The 18145-nt window shown below is 40.1% G+C and overlaps 1 protein-coding gene across 3 annotated transcripts in view; it reads right to left on the bottom strand.

Annotated features, from left to right (window-relative positions):
- CSPP1 (centrosome and spindle pole associated protein 1) overlaps positions 1-15697 on the bottom strand; it is a 69993-nt gene extending 54296 nt beyond the window's left edge. For all 3 annotated transcript variants that reach the window (XR_010067656.1, XM_063299361.1, XM_063299362.1), the window contains exons 1-4: positions 15626-15697; positions 11279-11420; positions 9823-9919; positions 90-187 (exon numbers count right to left, since the gene is read on the bottom strand). Coding sequence is in view for 2 of the 3 variants with exons in the window: in XM_063299361.1 (XP_063155431.1) it covers positions 90-187; positions 9823-9919; positions 11279-11380 (297 nt within the window). In the remaining variant the exon portion in view is untranslated. The remainder of the gene's footprint in view (positions 1-89; positions 188-9822; positions 9920-11278; positions 11421-15625) is intronic.
- Between the last annotated feature and the right edge of the window lie 2448 nt (positions 15698-18145).

Here is an 18145-nt window from a genome sequence, read left to right as displayed (position 1 = left end):
TAATGTCTTCAATTCTTAAGGAATTTAGTTTTAATGTATTTTTGCTTCACAAACCAGCACTAAAGATTTAACCAAATACAGTTTCTTACCTGTAAAAGATATTGCCTGTAATCCTGCCGAAGTTCCTCCTTTAGTTTGTGTTTTTTATGTTCATATTCTTCCCCAAGAGGCAAGCTTAAGCCATAGTCTACAAAATACAAGACAGTTTTTATCAATGATCTGTGTAAATAATATTCAAGTGTAAGAACCTTGATACTGAGGATTTTGTCCTAACAGCCAGGAACCACGCTGAGACAAGGGATAGGTCTCTAGTGCTTTATTACTGCTACATTAGACAGAAAATCCTAACAAACTGAAGAAGCATGGGAAAAACCCAGACAGATAAACCCCAAAGGTTAAGGCAGGTCTGATCTGTGTCTCTTTGAATGGCTGCTTAACTCCTCAGTACGACGCATGCGTTTTCCCCCCTGGATAGAGGCCTCCTCCTGCTCACCATCAGTACTCATGACAGATTTGTTCAAATAAAGCTAATTTAATATTTCTATTACCCTGTAAAAGAACTAAATTGAAAAAGTTCTAGTCTTAAAAATTATGATTAGGGATTTAAAATGTACTCTTACTGCAGTGTGTCCTTAAGGGTATAAATGAAAACAAAGTCTTGTTATCATTTTAAAAAAAGAAAAGAGGATCAACAGCAGTTTCTTAAGCAATACAGTACTGTAACTAACCATCATGTAGGCTTACTTCACTGTGAAGATGCATCTGACATAATTTCCAGGCCATATCCAGACATGTATATTTTCTACAGTGTGTTTAGAAGCCTTCTTGTCATAGTAGATATAAAGGCTCTTTGGCCAACTAAATTTTTTGGACTACATCACCCAACATCTGAAATAGTATATAGCGACTAGAGACAATAAGGTCTCAATGCAATTCAATTCCAAGGGTCACAGAATTCCTCATCTTTTTCCTGTAGTGCACTTGCACACATTCTACAGAGAGTGGATCACAGCTCAGTGGCAGAGTACATGCCTTGTAGAAGTTCTATGTTCAATCCCAACCAGAATTTGATGTGAAATATCTTTGCCAAAGATCCTGCTGAGCTGCTACAATTCTATTTTTATCAAGTGGCAAAGAGACCACAGTGAGTTGGGCCTTATTTGTATCACGGTCAGGTAATTGTCACTCAAACTCATGACCAATCTGTATCTGTTACAAGCAGCTATTAGTCGCCGGGATGAAGAAAACAATAAATGCATAGTGCATCTAGATATTAGAAGCACCAATTTCCCCTCAATTCTATTTTGTTTAGCCATTCTTATCCAACAGTGATCAGAGAGAAAGCAAAATAAAAATATTTGTCCATTTAAGAATAGTTTCCATATAATCCATCTTTTAAATAAAAAGCAAAAGCCACAATTAACAACTAAGGGCAAACCTAGTATCAGAACCTCTGATGTAATGCTATAGAACTAGCCATAAAGACATTACAAGATTAATGGCTAAAACTGCATCTTTGTTTATTTATTTATTTATTGGATTTATATAGCTGCCCATCTCACAATGTGACTCTAGATGGCACACAATAAGCAACCAGTTAAAATGATTAAAACAACGGTTAAAAACAGTTAAACATAAATAAGAATAAAAATAAAAATTATGTATGTTTATATAAGTAAATAGGTAATGTCTCCTTCAGCTCCACTAAACTTTGTGGATCTGTCTTGCAAATCAACATGAATTTGACTAGACTTCATAATGTCAGTGTTTTTTTTAAGAAGCAGAGGAACTTTTCTGATATAAAAAAGAAGCAAATGACTAAGATGCTTATCAGATTAATATGATAGGAAGATGTAGAGTATCTCCAAGATACTCTAAATGTTGTATCTCACACAATATTTAAAGTTTAGGCATGTTTGCCAAACTGAGTTCTAGCTTATGAAAAAAATATACAACTGAGACCATTTATTTGGGAGCAAAAAATCCTTTTGCTGAACCTCATACATAATGCATTATATACCATAATAAGCATATAACATAATAAACAGCATATGAACATTGGTCCTCTATGACATCATGGAAATATTTTCAACAAAGATAACTGTAAGGGATCACTACACTTACTGGAAAGCATAAATCTAGATCTACCTAGCAATAATACTTGGTCTCTTTTCAATGGCAGTTGGATTTCACAAATTCCATGATCAGCTGCTTGGTAATATATACAAATCTCTCCACAAATACTTTATGAAATTGCCTGTTTTGTACTATTGTCAATACACTACAACTATAGAGAATGCCTTAATGAATAATATTACATGTAATAGTTAATCTAACTTGATAGCTACAGTCCTGTAATTGGTAAATAAAATATGCTAAATTTTATATGCTAAATTTTTTTATTTATCAAATTTATCACCACCCATCTGCCCCACAAGGGGAGATTATTAAATAGATTAATAATAGAGGTATGCAGTATGCAGGTGCATCAGTAGCTACTACCACGCAGACAAAATGGGAACCTCCGTTGATAGAGAATTTTTTTCAAATCGTAGAACAAGCAGGGGAAAAGTTCACTAAATTATCCTTATTTATGAAATTTCCAAATTCATCAAGCTAGCAACTGCTAGTGTGTAAGACTAGATTACAGCTAGCTTGACTCAAAAAAGTGATTTCTACCTCCTAAGATCAAAACATTTATAAATCAAAATTCAAATATGAAACACATACTCTTTTTGGTGCTGTCATGATGTTTCCCCAAGAGGCCACTGAGGGAAAGCAAAATTTAATTGTTATTTTAGGTCACTTCTAGTGATGTCATTTTTACCACTGCCAGACTAACAATACCAAATACCTCTAAGCATACAAATATTCAGCAACAGTATATCACAAAAGTAAGCGTTAATTTTAAGGGGTTTTTTAAGAATTGTATCTGCAACTTTAATAGGAACGTATTTGAAATCTTTTGGTATAGAAAAGAGATCAGCTCATAAATGCAATCTTCCTGATTCTTTGAATTATCAAAGTTTTTTTAAGGACAAGAAGAAATAAGCAAGAGAACTATTCTGATCTTAATTATACACCAATTCCTATTTATTAAGGTAAAAGTTTTATCATAATAAGTCGTTATAATAAATATGGAAGTATGGACATTCCATATGAACTTTATTTCAGGATGCAAAAATGCAAAGATTTGCATATTTTCTGGCAAAGAGAAAAAGCTGGGTGAAGGAGAAAGAGGAATGGCAGAGCAAAAAAGTGGCATTAGGTGAAAAATTAAGCAGGGTTTTTCCCTACCAATGTTCCACTGAAAAATCCAGCCTCTTGAGTATAATTTCTTGTCAATGTTTCCCCCCACCCGCAATTAAATAAGGTTATGTTACACAAGTTATGTCAATAACAATGTCATTGGTGGCAAGTCACTCTCACTTTTAATTACCTGATTATAAATTGGAAAAGGCAGGATAGATAAAAGGGAAAGAACTCTTGGACAACTCATTGTTTCTTTACTTTAATTCTTCCACATGTAAACACATCATATGCTATCATTTTGACCTGGCAGCTAATTTTATGCATTCAGTGGCCAATTTTCATAGATGTATTCACATTTATCTTCAGCAAAGGATCGTTACCTTGTCGTGGTGCTGGAGCTTGAGCACCTCAATGATGCCATGAGCTAAACCGTGAAGGGCCACCCAAGATGGGAAGGTCATGACAGAGAGGTCAGACTAAATGCGATCCCTGGGGAAGGTAATGGCAACCCACCCCAGTATTCTTGCTGTGAAAACTAAATGGATCAGTACAACCAGAGATATGTCGGTATACCATCGGAAGATGAGACCCCCAGGTCAGAAGATGGTCAAAATGCTACTGGGGAGGAACAGAGGATGAGTTCAACTAGCCCCAGATGTGATGACGCAGCTAGCTCAAAGCCAAAAGGATGGCTAGCGGCCGACGGTGCTGGTGGTGAACGGCGAATCCGATGTTCTAAGGATCAACACACCATTGGAACCTGGAATGTAAGATCTATGAGCCAGGGCAAATTGGATGTGGTTATTGGTGAGATGTCAAGGTTAAAGATAGACATTTTGGGCATCAGTGAACTGAAATGGACTGGAATGGGCCACTTCACATCAGTTGACCACCAGATCTACTACTGTGGACAAGAGGACCACAGAAGAAATGGAGTAGCCTTCATAATTAATAGTAAAGTGGCTAAAGCAGTGCTTGGATACAATCCAAAAAACGACAGAATGATCTCAATTTGAATTCAGGGCAAGCGATCTAACATCACAGTGATCCAAAGATACGCCCCAACCACAAATGCTGAAGAAGCTGAAGTAGAGCAGTTCTATGAGGATCTGCAGCACCTACTGGACAACACACCTAAAAGAGATGTTATTTTCATCACAGGAGACTGGAATGCTAAGGTGGGCAGTCAAATGACACCTGGAATTACAGGTAAGTATGGCCTGGGAGAACAAAACGAAGCAGGACATAGGCTGATAGAATTTTGCCAAGACAACTCACTCTGCATAACAAACACTCTCTTCCAACAACCTAAGAGACGGCTTTATACATGGACTTCACCAGATGGACAACACCAAAATCAGGTTGACTACATCCTTTGCAGCCAAAGGTGGCGGACATCTGTACAGTCGGTAAAAACAAGACCTGGAGCTGACTGTAGTTCAGATCACAAACTTCTTCTTGCACAATTTAGGATCAGACTCAAGAGATTAGGGAAGACCCACAGATCAGCTAGATATGAGCTCACTAATATTCCTAAGGAATATGCAGTGGAGGTGAAGAATAGATTTAAGGGACTGGACTTAGTAGATAGGGTCCTGGAAGAACTATGGGCAGAAGTTCGCCACATTGTTCAGGAGGCGGCAACAAAATACATCCCAAAGAAAGAGAAAACCATGAAGGCAAAATGGCTGTCTGCTGAGACACTAGAAGTAGCCCAAGAAAGAAGGAAAGCAAAAGGCAACTGTGATAGGGGGAGATATGCCCAATTAAATGCAAAATTCCAGAGGTTAGCCAGAAGAGATAAGGAATTATTTTTAAACAAGCAATGCGCGGAAGTGGAAGAAGACAATAGAATAGGAAGGACAAGAGACCTCTTCCAGAAAATTAGAAACATCGGAGGTAAATTCCAGGCAAAAATGGGTATGATCAAAAACAAAGATGGCAAGGACCTAACAGAAGAAGAAGAGATCAAGAAAAGGTGGCAAGATTATACAGAAGATCTGTATAGGAAGGATAACAATATCGGGGATAGCTTTGATGGTGTGGTCAGTGAGCTAGAGCCAGACATCCTGAAGAGTGAGGTTGAGTGGGCCTTAAGAAGCATTGCTAATAACAAGGCAGCAAGAGATGACAGCATCCCAGCTGAACTGTTCAAAATCTTGCAAGATGATGCTGTCAAGGTAATGCATGCTATATGCCAGCAAATTTGGAAAACACAAGAATGGCCATCAGATTGGAAAAAATCAACTTATATCCCCATACCAAAAAAAGGGAACACTAAAGAATGTTCAAACTATCGAACAGTGGCACTCATTTCACATGCCAGTAAGGTAATGCTTAAGATCCTGCAAGGTAGACTTCAGCAATTCATGGAGCGAGAACTGCCAGATGCACAAGCTGGGTTTAGAAAAGGCAGAGGAACTAGAGACCAAATTGCCAATATCCGCTGGATAATGGAAAAAGCCAGGGAGTTTCAGAAAAACATCTATTTCTGTTTTATTGACTATTCTAAAGCCTTTGACTGTGTGGACCATAACAAATTGTGGCAAGTTCTTAGTGGTATGGGGATACCAAGTCATCTTTTATGCCTCCTGAAGAATCTGTATAATGACCAAGTAGCAACAGTAAGAACAGACCATGGAACAATGGACTGGTTTAAGATTGGGAAAGGAGTAGGGCAGGGCTGTATACTCTCACCCTACCTATTCAACTTGTATGCAGAACACATCATGCAACAAGCTGGGCTTGAGGAATCCAAGGCTGGAGTTAAAATCTCTGGAAGAAACATTAACAATCTCAGATATGCAGATGATACCACTTTGATGGCTGAAAGCGAAGAGGAACAGAGGAGCCTTATGATGAAGGTGAAAGAAGAAAGTGCAAAAGCTGGCTTGCAGCTAACCCTCAAAAAAACCAAGATTATGGCAACCAGCTTGATTGATAACTGGCAAATAGAGGGAGAAAATGTAGAAGCAGTGAAAGACTTTGTATTCCTAGGTGCGAAGATTACTGCAGATGCTGACTGCAGTCAGGAAATCAGAAGACGCTTAATCCTTGGGAGAAGAGCAATGACAAATCTCGATAAAATAGTTAAGAGCAGAAACATCACACTGACGACAAAGGTCCGCATAGTTAAAGCAATGGTGTTCCCCGTAGTAACATATGGCTGCGAGAGCTGGACCATAAGGAAGGCTGAGAGAAGGAAGATCGATGCTTTTGAACTGTGGTGTTGGAGGAAAATTCTGAGAGTGCCTTGGACTGCAAGAAGATCCAACCAGTCCATCCTCCAGGAAATAAAGCCAGACTGCTCACTTGAGGGAATGATATTAAAGGCAAAACTGAAATACTTTGGCCACAGAATGAGAAGACAGGACACCCTGGAGAAGATGCTGATGCTAGGGAGAGTGGAAGGCAAAAGGAAGAGGGGCCGACCAAGGGCAAGATGGATGGATGATATTCTAGAGGTGACGGACTCGTCCCTGGGGGAGCTGGGGGTGTTGACGACCGACAGGAAGCTCTGGCGTGGGCTGGTCCATGAAGTCACGAAGAGTCGGAAGCGAATAAACGAATAAACAACAACAATTCACATTTATGAAACAAACTTTGGAGAAGCATTATTTATCTAGAACTTTTAATTTCTGAAATTTTTGCCTTAACATTCTGCAAGGTAGCCCAACACTTTATCATTTTATCAGACGATGAACTGAAATTGAGAGAAACAGCAATTTGTAAAAAACCACGCTTAGTGAATCCAAGAATGACAGCATGAACAGAAAGCTGTGCAAGACACTGACATACAGTACTTGTTCATTACATGGAGCACGTATATACGTTATGAGTCTAAGTACCAGCTATTAGACCATTTTCTAAGCCTCCCTTTGGACAAACAGCAGCTGTGCCTTTCCTTCTAAATAACTGGAAGGAAAATTCTATGTACCTAAAGTACATAACTGATTTGTCAGACAACACAATATAAAATTCATTAGTAAGCATCCTATACATTAAAAAGTCAGCCTGCCTTTTGAGTAGCAGTGCTTGCCAAGCTACGTAAGAATTAACAAGCAACTATGGTAGTGCTTCTTTTTACAAGATGCAGCTTTGACATTTTTTCCTCAGCTAGTTTGTTGGCATCAATATCTATCCCAATTTCAAAATTACATTCTTTCTGAAAGATGAACAAATCCAAAATTTAAAGCCACAAACTACTTTAACATTAGTTCTAAAATGTATTTTCCATATTTAGTTTGTACTTAGTTCAGTACAGGCTTCCAAAATAATTCCTGTAATAATCTCAAGTGTCATTCTCAAGAAAAAAAAAAATTTCATCACAGATGGCAGCTACAAAAAGATAGCATGTAGAAGAACAAATTAAATTTAAGCAGAGGAGAGGCACATGTGAGAGGAACTGCTGTTGCTAAGTAACAACTAACCCTCTGTGATAGTATCTATCATTAAGCCCAAGTTGAAAATGACCCTGGAGCCTGTATGGACAAAAATTAAAGTACTCCAAAAAAGGCCATCTCTGGTAAAATGAAGTAGTTGTGCATGTGCGCACATACAGAGATTGCCAGGAGTAGCCAAATAAGCCTGGAAAAACAGAACTGCTTGAATCATTCAAATCGAGGTGCTTAACTGGCACTCCTGCAGTTGTAAATTATCACTGTCAAAGGATTTGCACAGCACTCATAATATTAAAGCCACAGTTCATACATCACAGTATATCCTAAGGTTATTTTTTGTTTTTATTTTTGTCTTATTTATTTTACAGAATTCATATTCTGCTTCAACCCAGAAATTCTGGTTGATGTACCCAAACTTGATACAACTCCAAGTTATACCCTTCTTAGCCCATTTAGAAACACCTCATAAAATATGGTCATCCACAATCCCTCATTAGAGACTGAAGGCCTGCTGAAATGAAACTATTTTCAATATCTTCTGACACATCAAAAGAGAATAGATCAAGAATACCACTGGGGGGAGCATGATTCACAATGTGGGGACTACTACAGAGAAGCCTTGCTGGCTTATGCCTATCTCACCTGCTCTCAAGGTGGGACTTCGAGCAGGTTCTTGCTAGATGTCGATATAGGACAGGCAGGATCATGTTGGTAAGTCATGTTAGTCCCTGCCTGATAAAACATAGTAACACTGTATAGGGCTTTCTGGGTAATAATATGCATACGGAATTGCACAGAGAAGCCTACTGGTAGCCAGTGCAGTGACCCCAAAATAGCTATAACTCTGCAACAGCAAGTCTTTCCTAATAACAGTCTAGTTCCTACGTTCTGAATCAAATGCAGCTTCTGAGCCATTTTCAAAGCAGCCCCATTGCAATAGTTTTATTGCATGGCAATCAAGGTGTGAATTACCATTGACAAGCCTCCCTTGCTATAGTTTCCATTGCTATTCCAGCAGGAGCTGTGAGTCAAGTCATAGACCTGCTCTTTTGGGGGGACTGTAGCTCCATCTTAGAGCAGCCACTGAGACTGATATTTCTGTCAAGATGTTTACACACTACCACCACTTTCATCTTGCTAGGGTTTAATTTGAACTTGTGTCTCCACATTCAGTCCCTTAGACCTCTGACCTGATCTATGGCAGCAATGTAGAAAAACATCATCAGTATACCAAGGATATTTTACTCCAAAGCAATTTCATACAGACATTAATCAGCACGGGAGAGATGAGCAAGCCCTGCAGTCTCACATTGAAGAAACTGCTCTTCCCACAATGACTACAGCCTGGAATCACCTGCTTGAGTAAGACTGGAACCACCAAGAACAGTGCCCTCAGCTCTTACAGATGGTCCAGAAGGATACCAGGGTCCACAGTTCTGAACACGACCAAGAGTCTAGTAGGACCAGGAGTGGGGCACTCACCCCATCCAGGTCCCAATGAAGATCACCCACCATGCCTAGGCCTGAATCCTGACTGAAAGTCACTTAGATAATAGCTTATTCTAGGATATTCTGTAGCTGATATGCCACCTTCTCTAAAAAGGGATGGTTGGAGTCAGGGCAGGAGCCCAGTACGGTTGGGTCGAGGGATGGAGGGTGAGAGGATGCACAGCAGCCTCGTTTAAATCAAGTGACATCACACCTTCCCTCAAAGAAGCATTAACCACCTTTGGCTGCACAGCTATTCACTATGCCTCAGCATGAAGTATGAACCAGGCCATTCTGGCTTATTCACCATATCATGTTTAAAAACCTAGCTTAACATATTTTGAATATGTTAAGTTCGGAGGAGATGGGCAGTGACAAATTTGATAAATAAATAAACAAACCCAGCCATTCTGTGATAGCATAACAATTCAAGGAAGGACAAACAAGAAACCAGTTGTACGTTACATATCTCTCCAACGGCAATTCAATTATACCACAGCAATATGTGTTTAGCTGTTTTCCAGATATGCATATTTTATATACTCCTCTCAGATCTGTGGGAAAAGCTATGTTTAAGACATATCATTCTATACATTTGGGCACAAAGATAATGTAACATTATAGTCAACGTAATCATTTTCTACTAATTGCACCACAATAAACATCAGAAAAAAAATAATACCATGCAAAGCAATATGTTGACTATTTGGTGGGATGTTTTCTTTAGCCATGGAGATTAATAATTCACTAGCCTCTGAAAGTTTCTCCGCACTTTTGTTCTGAAAAAGAAAAAAAAAGGTAAGGCACAACCAATTGATATAAGCAGAAGGTACAAAATAGCACAACCAGCACTTCAAACTTCAACAAAGGATCGTTACCTTGTCATGGTGCTGGAGCTTGAGCACCTCAATGATGCCATGAGCTAAACCGTGAAGGGCCACCCAAGACAGGAAGGTCATGACAGAGAGGTCAGACTAAATGCGATCCCTGGGGAAGGTGATGGCAACCCACCCCAGTATTCTTGCTGTGAAATCTAAATGGATCAGTACAACCAGAGATATGTCGGTATACCATCGGAAGATGAGACCCTCAGGTCGGAAGATGGTCAAAATGCTACTGGGGAGGAACAGAGGATGAGTTCAACTAGCCCCAGACATGATGACGCAGCTAGCTCAAAGCCGAAAGGATGGCTAGTGGCCGACGGTGCTGGTGGTTGAACGGCGAGTCCGATGTTCTAAGGATCAACACACCATTGGAACCTGGAATGTAAGATCTATGAGCCAGGGCAAATTGGATGTGGTTATTGGTGAGATGTCAAGACTAAAGACAGACATTTTGGGCGTCAGGGAACTGAAATGGACTGGAATGGGCCACTTCACATCAGATGACCACTGAAATACTTTGGCCGCAGAATGAGAAGACAGGACACCCTGGAGAAGATGCTGATGCTAGGGAGAGTGGAGGGCAAAAGGAAGAGGGGCCGACCAAGGGCAAGATGGACAGATGGACAGATGATATTCTAGAGGTGACGGACTCGTCCCTGGGGCAGCTGGGGGTGTTGACGACCGACAGGAAGCTCTGGGATGGGCTGATCCATGAAGTCACGAAGAGTCAGAAGAGATAAACGAATAAACAACAAAAAAGGCACTTAGAAGTAGTTTTATGGTGATTCCCCCTCCCCCCAATTTAGGCTTGATAGCCAGGCTTAATGGAGTAGCAGGAAGAACAAGTTCAAACTTTCTCATATTTTTGAACAGGCAATTAATCCAATGGAGCTAGGTAGTCAGTTCTGTTTGCTTGATGCATCATTCTGGGTTTTTTTCCCTAAAACTTCCTTCCTGTAAATTTTTGCATTGCATAATTTTTGAAACATGAAGAGGTAGTCAGCTAACTGTATACTGTAGAAAAGAGGAATATGTATATGGGTTAGAATTATTTACCTTTTCTCGTTCCTCCTCTCTGTAAAGTTTGTAGCTCTAGTTATAGTACGTAGTCAAATGTGGACGTAACAGGAAATCATAATTTACGTGATCATTTGGACGGAAAGATCTGTAAGAGCCTTTACCTGAACTACAGAAGCAGAATTAAAGGAATAGTATTCTTTGTGTTTATTTATTTATTTTAAAATAAAATCTTACCTGCATTTCCATATAAGGGGGATCATTTTCAAGTTTTGCTTTGTCTTGTAACAGTCTGGCCTTGTGGTCTTCAATGAACTTGTCTAGGTTCTCAGCCATCATTGTTTAGTTTTAGAGATTACTAGCTAACTGAAGATAGTACCTAATGGATAAATAAAAGAAACATTATTCTACTATTTTCTATTAGGTGCCTAAATTCACTTGATCAATATACAGACTGTTCTGTCTTTTGAATCCCACAGTAATTTTGGGAGAAAAAAAACAGATTGGGCATAAATAATTTGCTCTACTAAGTACTGTAAGAATCAAGACTCTGAATCTTAAAGGAAAGATCCATGGGAAGTGTCATTCTGAAAACTATACCCATTGTTAGGCCTTTAGAATAATCTTAAGAACCTGATGTGTTTATTTTTGTTGTAGAAAGTCAGAAGTCACTATGTAGTAGTCCTTTTTGTATTTTCGCACTTTTTTCGTTTTTTTTCCTTGCAGTATTCTTTGTTTCATTCTTGGTAGTTTTTATGTATACTGTATGTTGGAAAAAATTTAATAAAGCTTTAAGAAAAAAAAAGAACCTAGATGCAAATAATGAAATAAGGGAAAGCATGAACAAAAAGAATTGTACCCAAATTAGACAAATTATAAGCAGCTGCTCTGAAAGGGATGCATATCTATTCTTTGTTATTAAGTAAAAATTATATACCTCAGTTCATATGTAAATTACTTGCTCCAAATAATTCTAGGCTCCGGTGGTATAGACTTAATCATGTCAAAGACAAATTTACTGAAAGCAACCAGAGTAGGCAATCTTAACTACTTAAGCCCCACTGAATTGATTGGGTATATTCTAAGCATGACTGAATCTGAAGAAACTTCAGTCTCTTCTACTGCTTCCCGTGTAAGGTTTTAGCAGGGTCAGTAGGGACTATGTTGATTGTCGATTTCTGAGGCAATAACACAGTTTGATTCATACCTGGTATTTCTGTCCCCACAAGAAAGTAGGAAGTATAGTGTTGATGCCAAAACCTATCAGATGCTAATGACAAAAATTTCTTACAAAGAAGAAGATATATAGCCTGCTGTTATACACAATCCTTCCCTATACTGAGGTCTGCGAGACAGCTCTTTTTGAGTAATCAACCAAAACTTTAAAAGTTGAGTAAGTGCCTGATCATACAGAATTGCACAGAATGAAACAAAAGCAGGATAACCTTTGGCAGCAACAGATTCTAATGTAGCCCAGCCTAATTACATTTTCTGCCTCAACAAACTCAAAAGCTAGAGGCTAAATATCCTCTCTACCAACTCATCCATCTCCAGCTATCCTGCCTCCTACTTAATCTTATGTTTGCAGGAAGAGGTGGGGAGACAGTTCTAAAAACAACACAGACATATAAATAGAAGACTACTATTTGAAGGAATGTAACTCAGTTTGAGCATTATTTCTGAACTGTAAATGAGTATGCGCAAATTATTCCAATGAAATGTGAAAATTGCTTACATAATTCCATCTCTGTAAATCTACAAACCCCTTAATGCCAAGTCAGTTACCTCTTCTCATCAATTACATAGCATGAATTAAACTGTCAAATTCCAAGTGGTGGCTTGCAAATCTGAAAGACAGCACAGAATATGTACCACAAGCAACTACACTTTACTATTTATTCTCAAATGAAGTTTAGTAATAGTAATAACAACAACCACAGACACATTCTAGGACACCTGCTAGCATTCCTTCTAATTCAAGAAATCAATGCTAAAAGTAAATCCCCTTTCTTCTTTCTTAAATCCTTAATTATATAAGTTTACAGAATGAGAAAGGGTCATTTAAGTCATTGAGTCTCAGTGCTGGAATATAAATTAAAGCATTCCTGTCAAATGGCTCTCCAGTTTCTGCTTGAACACATCCAGTGAAGGGAAGGAAACCTCACAATTGCTTCCACCAACAAATTACTCCTATCATTAAAAACTTTTTCCTAATATTTGACTGGAATATGTTTTTCTGTAACTTAAAACAATTATTAATTCTCCTGCATTTGGATGATAGAAAACACAGCTCCCATTTGTCATATTTTATTGAGGCTGAACATAATTGCTTCTGTCAGTCTTTCTTCATAAGAATTGGTTCCAGTCTCCTTATCATTCTCTTTTGTGCCCGTTGTAGCAAATCTTAATGCATAAAGATGGTGAAAAGTTACAGCAGACCTGGTACTGGCACTGCACCTAGTATCTCCTTCTAGTTGGATAGGGAAATTTCAATGGGCACTCCTTGAACATGGTATTCAAGCCAACGCTAAATCCACCTATCAAACAGGCCATCCAGCCCATGATTAAGTACTTGAATCAGAGTTTTATGGGATTCTTCTTCAAATGATTTGCTAAAATCAAATTAAGCACACAATACCCACAATCTGCTACGGCAGGGGTTCTCAAACTGTGGCTTGCAATACCCCAGGGGTCACAAGCAATTTAGAGAAGAGTCACAATTTTTTTAAAATGTGATGTTTATGCAAGCAAAGTGGGAGTGCTTGTTTGTGCTTTGCCTGGGCACACCCACTATGGGTTTGCTCAAGCGAAGCAGGGAGGAAAGACCAGAGCTAATTTTAAGAGATAACTAGATTTAAGGACTAGCTTCGGTCAAAGCTGTCTGCCAATCACAATAGTTTTATTTTTTAGTTTTGTTCATGATGGAGTTGCACAAATTCATGTATTATTTTAGAATATCACAGTCCTGCAGACTTTGAGAGAATCCTATACTTACAGAAGATACCTAATCAAAACATGAGTTAAAATTAGTTTATCAAGATGCATTCTTGACAAACCCATACTGATTTCTAATAACTATTCCACTGTTTTCAGTATGTTTACAGATTAACCATTTGGTGATCTCCTCTAGAGTCCTTCAAGCAATGAGAGTACTGCACTCCCAAACTTCATCCATTTTTCAAGATTTCTCAAAGATAATGAACAGAGGTTTGCTCAGATCATCAACAAGCTCCCTCAGTATCCTAGATTGCAAACAATGTGGCCATGGGAGATTGGAATTAGTCAAGTCAACAGTTTCTGTTTACATTCTTTGAAGCTACAGTACAATGCACATTTATCTGTGAGTAACTCTCATTGCACTATATATTGATTTCTTAAAAGCAAATATATTTAGAATTTCATAACACTGTTTTAATTATTCATGACAGGAATTATGTATGTGTATATGTGTATGTATATGTATATATACATATGTGTTTGTATGTTTGTGTGCATGCATACACACACATACACACATGTGCCTTGTGTCTATGAGTATGTTTTTTATGGCCTTATAACTTCATAAATCAACTTCCTGTATTATTTTACTTCTTTAAACCCAATGGCCCAAGCATCACATAAAAGTGGCCTATCCAACCACTCTAGTACAAAAGTACAAACATTCCCTCAAAAAGTGTTGATGATTCCACAGGCCCATAAGGTGAAAGTGGCAGAGGCCTGCAAACAATATTTTCAATTGCAGCTGCCATATTATGGGATTGTTTCCCTCTCAAGGTTAGGTTAGCAAATTCACTGTTAGCCTTTGGAAAATGGTTGAAGAATGAATTTCCCTAGAGAACATTTGGGGAATGAGATCTGTCACCACTGTGTTTGCATTTCTGTATTTGCATTACTTGTATTTTTACACCTGATTAATGTTATCCTGATGGTATCTTATTGTTAAATGTTTTATAGCTTCATGACATAAATCGCTAGGAGTCAACATGAATTCCAGCCGTACAGAACTACAATAAATAAACAAGAAACTACAGATATCTCAAATCAGAAATATCTTCTAAATCCAGAGAAAACGATACAGAACAAAGCGAGCCATTCGGAGTTGAAAGACAATCGCAAACAGCAGCTTGAAGTTTCCACGAGTCTGTCGCTTTAAGAAGCCGGACGGCGTTGTTAGGCAACCAAAGTACAACAAAACCTGCGGCCTCCAAAGAGCCTCGGCGAAAGCAGACCACGCAGCGTCTCCATAGGCACCCGAGTTTCTTGGGCCAACATCTGGACTTAAAGGAACAATTCGACGCCCAACCTCGCCCACCCCGACCGGAGAGTCCCTTGGGCGCTTCTGCCAGCCTTCTCCAAACCCCTACGAGATATGCAAGGGCGCTCCCTTCACCCCCGCCCCCGGACTGCCTGCCCTTCGGGTCGATATTTAACCCTTCTCCCCGGGGGGAGGGGACTGAAAGGAGAAACGGGTTTTCTCGACGCGCGCTTGCACTCGCCAGCCCTCGTCAGCATGAGAATCCTTTGGGGCTGGAACGGGATGCGTCTCGCGGTCAGTCTTCGGAACTGTCCTCGCCCGAAGCTCACCTCCTCTGCCGCTCGCCCAAGAGAGGCCCAGGCGCCGGCGGGTGGTCCAGCAGCGGCTCCCGCCGATTTTCCCCAGGTCTCAACCGAAGCCTCTCACAGCGCTCCGCCTTCTCAGGGAGGAACCGAAAAAGCAGGGGGGTAGGCTGTATACCAACGGCGCCCTCTACTGCCTGGAGTCAAAAGCGCAGCCGGATTTGTGAGAGGTGGCAGAGGAAATACTGCCTCGTGCGGCGTTGCGGAAATGATGCGTCTTTTGGAGAAGGCTTTAATCTGTAGCTGTCAAGCTCTCTGTGCGAGCTCAGAAACCCCCCTGTCAAAACGCATAGCAGACCTCTCAACACCTCGTGTGTTTGTGCGTGCCTTCGACTTAATCTTGACTCCTGGCAACTGCCTGGATTAGTCCCTGCAGGTTTCTTGGCAAGATTTCAGAAGTGGTTTGCCATTGCCTACTTCTAGGGCTGAGAGAGAGTGACTGGCCCAAGGTCACCCAGCTGGCTTTGTGCCTAAGGTGGGACTAGAACTCAGGGTCTCCTGGTTTCTAGCCTGCTGCCTTAACCACTGGCTCTGGTGACACCTCTATTAGGTTAGATCGGAGTGAAAAAGCGGTGTTTTCCTGAACACTTAATTAGCTAAGGACTTTGAAAAGAGGGGCGACCAATGTTCACCCTATGGTCTGTCACCTCAAAGCGCTGCAGCGCTAAAGTAGGATGTGAGAGTGGTCTGCAGGCATGCAGTGTAGGCTCTGATCAGGCGCTGAGATCTTTCCAGGTTGTAACCAGCTGGCATGGAGAAATATGTTGATTCCTTTAAAAAACATAAATAAAAGCAAACAGGTTCCTTGGTGAAACTGAAAGTCATGTTTGAAAGTGTTCAATTTTTTTTCAACTTAAAATGAGTCTGAATACATCAACCACTAACTGGGGATGTGCACATGAAAACCTAAGTCAAAATGTTATTCTGTAGGTATTATGGTAACAGGAGGAAGTTAGCTAGCTTACTGTATCAAAAGGGCTAGCTTACTTTGATGCTTTCTGTATAACCTGAAAAAAAAGCTAAATATTTTTATTTATCAAATTTATATGGCTGCTCATCTCACAAAAAGTGACTCTGGGCAACGTACAACAATAAGTATAAAAGAAATATATAAAAGCCATCATTAAAAATATAAAACAATCATTATTAAAATATAAAAAACCAAGGCACAGGAGAAAGCGAATATTAACTATGATGATGGAGCCATCTTAAAATGTCACTGGTCCCCTGGGACCCCCAGGTCTGATGACATAGCCAGGTCTTCTGGAACACTAACAAGGATGGAGCTAACGTCGCTTCAAAGTGGGGGGGAGAATGTTCCATAAGTCGGATGTCACGGAGAGAAAGCCCACCTCCTGGGACCTGCCATGTGTAGTTCCCTAGCAGACGGGACCTGCAGCATGCCATCTGTGCCAGATCTAATGGGACAGGCAGATATAATTGGGGAGAGGCGGTCCCTCAGATAACCTGGTCCCAGGTCATGAAGGACTTTAAAGGTCAAAACCAGCACCTTGAATTGGACCCGGAAGCAAACTGGCAACCAATGCAGCTCACGAAGCAGAGATGTAACATGTGCTGTTCTAGAAGCATATATAACTGCCTGCACCACTGCATTCTGCACCAGTTGAAGCTTCCGCATACTCTTCAAGGGCAACCCCATGTAAAGCACATTGCAGTAGGCCAATCTGGAGGTAACTAGGCCATGGGTGATTGTAAGCAGAGCCGAACAGGCACAACTGATGTACAACACACAGCTGTGCAAAGGCCCTCCTAGCCACAACTGTCACCTGCTTTACATAATTATGATTAAATATTTCTATCTAAATTTTTTAGAGCAGAATAAGTAGAAACACATTCTATTAATGCTATAATCCAATTTCTCTCCATAGGTGTTAACTAGGGCTAGAATACACAAATTCCCATCCAGCATGGCCAAAAATGCTTCTAGTCCCAACAGATATGGGAGGCACCAAATTAGGGAAGACTGTTGTCTCATTTAGGTATTGATATATCTAAAATGTAACAAGTAGCAAATCACATTTGCCTCAGCTTTTCAATGACATATATGAAGTAAGCTTTCAAAGTCCATTCTGCATGTGTCCTTTCTTCGCAGCCATGCAATCATCAGCCAGTCCCATATCTAAAGACAGTGGGGAAAGGCTATCAGCAGGAAGCAGGGATCTCCTAGATCAGTTTCTCGAACTCAGCAATTTTAAGATGTGTGGACTTCAAGTGCCAGAACACCACAAAAGTGGCATACTGACTGGGGAATTCTGGGAGTTGAAGTCCACGTATCTTTAAATTGCTGAGGTTAAGAAACACTGCCTTGGATGGCCTAGCGCTTCTCTCCGAGAGACACCTGGCGCCCGGAGTAAACGAAAGGGAGAACAGCCCCGGCTCTTGGGAGGCTAATTCCACCGCTTCCCATTAGGGGGCAAGCTGACTCGAGGCTTCGCGGAGAAGGCGGAACCATTCCCAGGAACGACT

Source organism: Candoia aspera, chromosome 3 (assembly GCF_035149785.1).
Source record: "Candoia aspera isolate rCanAsp1 chromosome 3, rCanAsp1.hap2, whole genome shotgun sequence".
NCBI lineage: Eukaryota > Metazoa > Chordata > Lepidosauria > Squamata > Boidae > Candoia > Candoia aspera.
Note: the sequence above shows the minus strand (reverse complement) of the source record. Positions and strands in the feature narration are given on the sequence as shown.